This window comes from Phalaenopsis equestris, unplaced genomic scaffold (genome assembly GCF_001263595.1).
Source record: "Phalaenopsis equestris unplaced genomic scaffold, ASM126359v1 Scaffold000513, whole genome shotgun sequence".
NCBI classification, from domain to species: Eukaryota; Viridiplantae; Streptophyta; class Magnoliopsida; order Asparagales; family Orchidaceae; genus Phalaenopsis; species Phalaenopsis equestris.
Genome location: NW_018164953.1, coordinates 3,082,600 through 3,092,731, shown reverse-complemented (window position 1 = coordinate 3,092,731; position 10,132 = coordinate 3,082,600). Strand labels below are relative to the sequence as shown.

At 33.7% G+C, this 10,132-nt stretch overlaps 1 protein-coding gene across 6 annotated transcripts in view; it reads left to right on the top strand.

Moving 5' to 3' along the window:
* The window catches only part of LOC110028518 (E3 ubiquitin ligase PQT3-like), a 76,141-nt gene that overhangs the window by 34,661 nt on the left and 31,348 nt on the right, over positions 1-10,132 (top strand). For all 6 annotated transcript variants that reach the window (XM_020730409.1, XM_020730411.1, XM_020730410.1 and 3 more), the window contains 3 exons: positions 3,183-3,252; positions 3,337-3,535; positions 3,671-3,796. In XM_020730409.1, coding sequence (XP_020586068.1) covers positions 3,183-3,252; positions 3,337-3,535; positions 3,671-3,796 — 395 coding nt within the window. The remainder of the gene's footprint in view (positions 1-3,182; positions 3,253-3,336; positions 3,536-3,670; positions 3,797-10,132) is intronic.

The following is a 10,132-nucleotide window of genomic DNA, read 5'->3' as shown; positions in this document are numbered from 1 at the left end:
AAAGGTCCTATAGGAATCCCTTTTGGGTTCCTCATGTTGGTTTCATCCTTCTAAGTGTTAGAAGTCGATAGCACACACGCGAAACCACAAAAGAGTACAGAAGCGGGTTGAATTTTTTTTAAAATGAGGCGGGTCCAATTTCTAAGGTTCTAAGATAGTCGAAGGGAGATCCCTAAGGCTAGATCCTAAACCCTAAGCGGAAGACTAGACCTCACTAAAAATGAGGTCAACAGGTAGCCGATCGTCCTTATTGTTTGCGTCTACTACAGTGGCTCGGGCAGAAGCTTGCAAAAACTCCTCTGTCGAGTGAAACCGATAGGGATGGAGAGCTTGCGAACAAAACCAAGAGGAAGGGAGAGGAGTATCGAGAGAGTGGAGCATAAATTTTGACAGCTTTGGATGGTTCGACGCTTCCCAGGCTAAACATCGTGTGGTTTAAGTCGGTGTCTATAGCAAATGTACGGAAGTTTAGAAAATAATTAGGTTTAATTAATTTATAAATTCTAATTTTTACCTTTTTTAATTCGTTCATAATTTATATATAGCATTATATATCAAAATTGATCGATTTTTTGTGTAGAATTTTATAAAATTATTTTAATTGAAACCTGAAGGATTCGAAAATTGGGATATATTTTTAGTTGCCGAAATTTTTATACAATGTCTAAAAAATTTTGGTTATTGCACACAAGGCAGCCCCTACTAAGTATATTTCAGGATTTTTAGACATAATCTACGTCCTAAGTTGCCATGGCTGAGGGAGGTCCAACATGTCCTCACTTTAGATAGAGCAGAGGAGTCTCTGAGCCATTTTTGGAATACCATTTGGAATAAGCTGAGTGATGAATACCAGTTCAATTTAACAGCTCACTTGGGGACATATGACCATATATGAGCGACGAACAATTTTGAAAGTCACCTTAGGTGTTTTGTGGAAAATAACAACCAATAGTGGAATCCGAGTCTTTTCAGAGAAGAAGAAGCTTCTCCTAGCCTAGGGGAATGATGCAGAGCGTTGGTGCAACATTCACATAAAGTAGAATCTGGTCTTTTCCGTGGGATTGCGAGAAATACGTGACCACGATAGAGGACAGAGCTATTTTTGCATTTTTTTTCTTTCCTTTTTTGATATCTTTTCTATTTCTATTTAGGTTATTTTCTGTGAAGAGACTATTTATATCTTATATATTCTTATTTTTTTCAGCTTACTCTTTGTTTTGAGTTTAGGGAGATTGTAATCTCTATTTTCTACCTTAAGGAGTACTGTATCCTTTTATTTTGCTAGGGGGGTGCCTGTATCTTACTTAAGAATGGGTGGAGAAACCTCCTCACCGCTTGAACGTCACCGATTCGGAGTTTGCTTTGTTGTTTTCAACCGAAATGCTTATCACCTTCTCAATGCATTTGACCTCACATATTTTTGTTTTGTTGCTTTTCCACAATTACTAAACTGCAAAATCCGCTCTTCAAATACCTTCTAGAAACTTTAAAATGATATCATGAACTCTCATGAATAGATATATTATTGGCTTTGGCCTAATGATTCCACAATTTTGTCTCACTGGTGTAACTTCCCAGAGGTCACCCATGCTGAGAGTGCTGTCATACGAGCATGCTTAAAATTGGAGTTTCTGATAAAATTTCAACCATGACAGCAAAAGGCGCTTCAATGTTTAACAATTCCCCTTAATTCTACTTAAGGGGTTTCTCATCTTGTTCATGGGTCAATTCATTAGAGTCATAGTTTTTCAACTAGGGCAACTTCATGTTGGACTGTAACATTCGTTTATTTTATTTTATTTTTTGTTCTTGTCTTTGCTGTTGAAGGTTGTCTGCTTTTGGAAGTAAAGTTCCTGGAGGCTGGCGTAGTTTATGTTTTTCTATCTACTGCTGTGGTTTTCGCATTCTATTATTTACCTATTATTATGGCCGATTTCCTATTTTAGTGGGCATTGTTTGGGCATTTCTATTTGCTATACTTGTAGATTTTATTCTGTTTTTGGGAAAGATATCATGCAATTATTTTAATTATTAAGCTTGGATAAGTATGATTTTGCTTGTTATTTAGAATCAGGTTTGCAAATCTTGTAAACCATTTTTGCTAACCCCCGATTGACGAGTTTATACGTAAATATTTTGAGGCATGTCATTTGATATTTTTGATTGAATAACAAGCTCTTCTAATTTTAATCTTGTGTTTGCATGTTGGATGTATGAGTCACTCTAGTGCAATAAAATGTGACTTCTAATTCTGGTGAAGGCTATCTTTTCATGTTAGCATGAGGCCTGCATTTCTTACTCTAACAAACTCTTTATTAATATAATTTATCCTAAATATCATGCTATGATTCTTTATTTTGTTTAAATTTTGCATGGCTAGAATATTGTGGTGATTAAAGTACAATTTCTTGTTGATTTTGCATGGTTCAAAATTTTATTTGATTTCTTCAAAGTTATTCAATGTTTAAAACATTGATTGGGTTTTCAAGTTTATATATTAAGAGAGAAAGATATAATCTAATTAGTGGTCTTTGATCTTAATTTTATTCTTATGATCCGCATTTATTGCAACATTTTAATTACTGGAACCCTATACCCTAAATCATTTTGCATAAACGCTAGTTCAACCGGATTGCTTGGTTTTGAAAATTATGTTGACCATGTGAAACTTTGCTTATGAGACTGACCTTTAGCTGACCAGCTTACGTTAATTTTTAAGGCTAAAGGATCCTTATGGAGACTTGTGCTGCATTTTGGGGCCATTTAAAATCATTAATGATGTCATTTTGATTAAAAGATTTTATATCAAGTCAAAAGTTAAATTATGTGAGTTAAATTAATGAAAAATTTAACATCATTTGAAGAAGAAAATAAAAAAGAGAATTTTTGCAAATATACTTATGATTTATCCTTGGAGGCCAATCTGTTTATGAGAAGAGCAGCGAGGTCATAATGGCAGGTTTTTAAAAATTTGAATCTTTATAAAACATAATTTATATAACAATGAGAGATGAGTGACATTTATGCAAAATGTTTTTATTTTTTCTCATCTAATTTGCTGGTATGGTATTTAGGTTGCATTTGCTTTATTTTGGATGGCTGTGATTTCATTTCTCTCTCTACACCAAGCTCTTTTATTCTTGTATCTCATCTACCTTTTTTCTGTGTGGGGCTTCAATCAGCATGAGCGAAACTGTTATATGTGTGGTTCCCCAGATCACTTGATTAGAGAGTGTCCTCATGCCAAAACTGGTAAAGCACTGTCAGACTTTCATTTAGGATTATATGCCATGCAAAGTTTTTAATGTTCGGAATGCTCTGTATTCATTTGTTTAGGAAATGCTGTTTGTTCCGGGGGCATTCCACGCTACCAAGAAGGCTATTGGCATGGGGCCTCTTTGTCAAATGTTAGGCCTTATGCAAATATATATGGCGTCCCTCCTCTAATGCATTTTGATCCAATGATGTTTCAGGCCCCGACTTTTGCCATTTCATCATGCATGCCACCCATGTATGGTGGTCTGGCAGCTCCCTAGTATGTTCTCTAGTTCTACATTTTTTCATCACTATTTTTTGTTTCTGATGCCCTGTATCTTGGAAATTTCGGCTGGATTTCATTGTGTTAGACATCACGTTTTTGTTTTTGATATTTGCAAAATTCATTTTTCAGTGGATTCATGAGAACAGGGGCTGTCCCACATGTCATGATGCCTGGAGCAGAGCCTAGAATTCATGCTGCTGAAACAATGAATAAACAAAATGGTGAAGGGAAACACTATTATGGATCTCGTGGGAGGTAACTCCGGCTAGTTTACTCTATTTATACATATACATATACATCTATATAGATATGTATATATATATATATATATACATATAGATATACACTCACACTCACACACACACACACACACACCTATATATGAGAACACTTAGGTGAATGAATGGCTTTAAACTTAGAGACAAAATGCAAAACAAATATATCTGCGAATGGGTTGGTGTAGCTCTAGTGACAAACAATATTAGAGAGAGTTGTATTAGATGGTTCAAACACAACATTAAACGTTGACCATCTAGTGATCTGATTAGTGGAGTAGATGTTGTATGTGTGTGCGTACTTGACTGAATTCCGATATTAATTTAAATTTGGAGATTCCACCTGACCTAGTGCAACTTTATGACTGTCAAGGCTACCATGCTGTTCATGTCTATTGAAGGTCTGATTTTATCACGTTCTTTTACCTGTATGGATGTTTTTTTTTTCAGCTGTGTGATTTATCATTAAATGTGTGCAGCTATCAACTTATGCTGTGTCAAAGTAGTTAAGTTGTCTTTGATCATGTACGGGGAGAAGCTGCAATCTTTCGAACTATGTTTTTTTCTTGATCTGTATTGTTTTGAATGCCAACTAGCATCACATACTAATGCTATTAGACCATGTTCTTTAAAACGATGACCTAAGATTCAAATTTCTATTGTTTCGGAAAATGGTAAAAAAACCTTATTTTTTTTATTTGAGAAATCAAAATTGTTGGATAAATTGTGCTTCAAGTTAAAAAGACTATAAAATAAAGACTTTTTTTTTGGTTGTTCGGATTTTTTTTTAAATTCTTTTGATTTTTTAACTTCTCTTCGAGACTGTTTTGATATATCTTTTATTTTATTAAGTGCACCAAATGCGAGATATTAATCACAAGAACATCAACAACAATGATGTTTTAAAATAATTAGTAATATTGTACAAGCTTTAATCGTAATTGTCTCTATATGCATTATTCAAACTCGTATTTTATTAGCCATCAGTTGCCCTAATCCATTCTCAAATCAAATCATGTAGTTTAAAATAATTACTGTATCTAATTTTAGGCATGTAGTGGATACCCATGAAATGGCCTTTACATAATACTATAAATTGAGATTGGACAATAAACATTTTTAACTAAAAATATTATTCATTAACATACATATAATAATAGCATTGATAGTGTATAATAGAACACACTAAAGTAAATGCCATTCATCAGTAAATTAGGTTTTAGAATTTTACTCTCAAGGTCATTTAATATTATATTTAATATTATTTTATAGGGTTTACATATAATATTTGTAAATAATATAAAATAGTTCTATATATTCATGAAATATTAAACCAGGTTTGGTTGTCAGGTATACCATAGGTTAACACAAATCACTATTCAATTCACCATAATTATGAATACACAAAATATCAAACCAGAATAACTATCTTATCACATCAAATCATTAAATAACCAGTTGGGTACAATCAAGTTGGTACTATGTATGTAATACAAAACTGTCATCCTTACACACATACTTGACTTGTTTCGGATTAGCAGAGATGCTGAAGTTAACTTTGAGGTTATCCAAACGATGTAAATATTGAAATTTTATCCCTATTAGGTTGCCTAGAGTGGCGACCATATGACCCTCACAAGATCAATTTGTGGAAGCTATTGGAGGGAGTTTCCTATTTCAGTTTTATTTTTTTTGTTTTGTATCTTATTATATTGTATGTCTTTTTTTATTGTTTTTTTTTGTAATTAGTAAGTTGTATTAGCGTTTATTTTATTTTGCCCTAGATATTCCCTATATAATGAGTGGAAATGTTGTAATTTGAATATGATGGAATACGAGAAATTAGTTTTTCCACCTTTCTACATGATATTAAAGTCCTAATTTGAACACACAAGAGATAACAACGTTCGTCCTTCTATTTCTCGCAACAAAAGTCTTTGGTTCTCTTTTGTATGCATGAGCAACACTCTCGTCTCACAGTGCTTTAGGGGTTGTGGTTCTCTTGTCTCTTGCAACACCCCCGTAATATTCAAATGGTCCGGTTCTTAGGCAAGTGGCCCAGACGAACTCCTCACAATCAATGATCTTCCCCTCGCTCTAAATCTCACAGTTGCTCGCCTCTACTGTTCAATCGGTTCACGAAAGACAAATCACAGGATCGTGATGCATAGAGACCTCTTCGTTTCGCTCTTCTCTCGTATTTATGAGTCGCAAGCTCCGTTCAAATAGAATCATCCCTGCAGTCGCTGAAATTTCTTCAGCCATCGTGGACCCTCCTTTTATAACACTCAAAATTTGGAAAATCAGGTAAAGTTTGACAAACTTTAACGTACCTCAAATTTCTCATCCTTAGAATTCAATCAAATTATTTTGATAAAATTCTATGCTTTGAACAGTTTGAGAGATAAAATTTTGAAGTTATAAGTATAATTTCCTTAATGTACATTTATTGTTTTTCTAATCCCTTCCCAAATCCCGTCTCTCAACTGTTCACAGCTGATTCCCCACTCGTGCATGCAGTGGTTAATTGAGATAGAACGGCTGTGATCCTTTGGATTTTTCTTAAGTGCTAAACCTTTCTCCCTCCCTCTCACTTATTCGTTTGGAGGATTCCACAAGCTTCTGTATGAAGCTACGCTCGGGCCATTGTAGCGAGGGGTGCGAACTGAGCGACACTAAGGAAGCCACAACTCACGGTAAGGGCTTCCGAGGAGATATTGGTGAATGCAAAACCCCTTTTGCGCTATTTTAGGCATTCATTTCCTTTCTCATACTTGCATTTTGATGTTTGCCTGGATATTATGCATTTTTTCATTTTTGGTAGCCGTAGCAATCGTCGAAATTGTGTCGAAAGTGTCAAAAGTGTCGAACTTGATTTGAGAGCTTTCATAAGTGTTTTAGCATGAAATTAGCGAAGGGAAAGGGAGGATTGAGGTGGTAGGAAGAAGGGGGGAGAAGTTTAGGCGGATCAGAGAAATGTTGGGTTATGCTGAGAAGCCTGTTCGAGATGTGTTGACATTTAAGGCTTGTTTTGGGTTATGAACTAATTTTCATGAATTTCTACGATGTTTATGATTTTCAGGTTGTTTATAGGAGGTGGCAAGCTTGAAACGAGCGTATAGGAACTAGTCGTAGGGTTGCTTTGTCTTGTCAGGTGAAATATTCTTGTGCTAACTTAAGAAAAATAATCTTATATAGGTTTTTGTATGTTTTTTTCCTTGAAACAGATGCATTTATCTTAAATTCTCCTTTATATATATATATATATTGTGAATGAATACCTGCATTGAATCTATGAATGCAAGCTAATTTCTTTCTACGATACATGTGATGTTATTATGCTATGATCATGTTATGATACATACAACTATGCTTATGAAAGTAATTGCTTGCAGATATTCATTTACTATGATTCATGTATATGATATATGAAATTCCTATGAATATTTGTTATAACTATTATGCTTAAAAATATCACAAGGAATGTTATGGGTAGATTTTTATATAAGTGCTTATAAGTGCGCTATCCAGAATGTGCTATTCTTGACTTCTGGTGTTCAAATGACAAAAAAACTCTTGAAATCGTTGTAATCAGATGGTGATAAAACATATGAAACTATTGATATCAGGGGGGCTATTGATAACTGCTATATTAGAGGAGTGGGGGACTAACCTTTATTAATAGTTAATATGGTATTTGGGCTTGAGTGACGACCTATGATGTGACAAGACATGAAATATTTGAGGCATATACATTTACAAGCGACCTTGCTATGATATGATGGGATTGGTATGATGACATTGTTATGATTACATTACTATGAACATTCTTACGATTACATGCTTAAGATGAGATTTTGTTTGGGTAAGCTAGTTTAAGTGGGTTTAATAAGTTAAATATGTTAATTAATGAGTTAATAGGATGATGAACCTGTTGAGGTTTTTGTTTGGGTAAAATTGTGTTAATGAGTGTAGTGAATGTGTTAATTAATAAGTTAATATGATTAGTGTGTTGGTAGTAGGTTCATAGGTTAATTAATGGGCTAATATTGGAGTTGAGTAGGTATAGGTTAGATGAGTTTGAAGGCTTGCAGACTTGGTTTTAGATGGGATTGGTAGATTAAGTTTTGGCCGGATGCATTTTGAGGATAAAAGGTTTTGGTCATGGAAAAAATGGAGGGGAAAATGCTAATTATATAATATAAGGTAAAATAAAGCAAAGCTCTATGATTTAACATGTAAAAGATGAGATATATTAAATACAAGACAAGAAGAACGAAAGCCCTATGGGTTAACATGTAAAAGACAACATATCATGGTAGAATATACAAGACAATAAAAAAGAAACATAATTGATGGTGGAAAATGATGTTAAATATGTAATAACATGAAAGTCATGAAGAGCCACCTAATCATCTTGTGAATTTTAAAGTTGGGCATGCAATAACATGAAGGACATGAAGAGCCACTAAATCACATAGTGAATTTTAAAATTAAACATGTAATAACATGAAAGACATGAAAAACCACTAAATTATATTGTGAATTTTAAAATTAAACACGTAATAACATGGAAGATATGAAGAATCATTGAATTACATGGTGAAATTTCAAATTGGGAGAGGGAAAAACAATGTTACCCCTTGCTTTGATTTGAGTATCTTTCTTGCTTTTCTTTGTTTCCCCCTTGCTTTCCTCTTGATTCCCTTGGAGTTCCTCTCAGTTTTGGAACAAAGAAAAGGGAGAATGAAGTCCCTGTTTGGTGAGGGAAAGGGAAGGGGAGAGGGCTCAGTTTGTAGTTGAGAGGGAGAGAATTTCGAGGGAATGGGGGGAAAGAGAGGGGGTCACTGTTTTAGTGGAGTTAGTGGGGTGGTTATGTGGTGAGGTGGAGGACTGGAAGGCTAAAATGAAGGGAGGAAGTTAAGGGAGGGAAGAGGGAGGATATTAATGACATGGAGGAGAGAGAGATGGATGGGGTCAGATAGATAAGGTGGCCAAATTAGGATGAAACAAAAATTATCATAGTGGATAGGTAATTTGGTTACAAGGTAATTTGATAATTTGGTTACAAGGTAATTTTGGTAATTTTGTTACAAGGTAATCATAGATAAAAAAAGAGATATTTTGATAATTTATCGATGTAGTTTGTGTAGTTATGGATAAATTATCATTTGAAATAGGATGAAACACAAAATTTAATGGTTCAAACAATAAAAGGTGTCTAGCTCAAGTTGTGAGCATTTATAGTGATTAGGTTGTTAAAATTTGGTTACAAGGTGATTATGGTTTAAATTTTGGCTTGCGCTCATTGGATAGAGAAAATTGCAAGAAATTTGGTGGTGCAAGTGATTCTGATTAAGAGAAACTATGTGAAGATATTAAGTACATTGGGCCAAAATCCTTTGGAGAGAGAAAATGATGGATTTTGAGTTGAAGTTTTCAATTAAATTTATTAGAGCAAATTGTGTACTTTTTAATTTATAATAATTTTAGCTGAAGTCTAAACTTGATTTGAGGTCATTTTGAGTTAGTTATGACCAGAGGTCATTTTGAGTTAGTTATGAACAAATTATCCTTTTTATTATTGAAATTATTATTTTTTCTCTCTAGACTATTGTTGGCTTAACGGCCCTCCAAATAGTGTCGGATTTAGGTGTGAAGGGGCTTATTTAAAATGTTCGATGATATGGACCCAATGATGAAATCTATTTTGAAAAATAATAACTCGTTAAAATTTTTTTTATGTGAGACTATTTTTATGCATGAAAATGCTAATTGCATAATTTTACGTAAAAACGATATCTAGTGACTACCAAATTAGTTTGCACACTCATATGTGAGTATGAAGACTATGCAACTTATGGAATGTCATTTGGATTATCGAATTGTTCTGTGGAGGGAAAGATGATTTTAGGGTTAGTGAGATAGTGCTATTCATGTAAGAAAATTGAACTTTAGTATTTTACGTAAAAATTATTTCAAAATAATCGTCGAACTTGTTTGTGAACTTGAATTATGCAATTAGCTTATTTAAAATGTTCGATGATATCGACGCAATGATGAAATCTATTTTGAAAAATAATAACTCATTAAAATCTTTTTTATGTGAGACTATTTTTATGCATGAAAATACTAATTGCATAATTTTACGTAAAAACAATATCTAGTGACTACCAAATTAGTTTGCACACTCATATGTGAGTATGAAGATTATGCAACTTATGGAATGTCATTTGGATTATCGAATTGTTCTGTGGAGGGAAAGATGATTTTAGGGTTAATGTGATAGTGCTATTCATGTAAGAAAATTGAATTT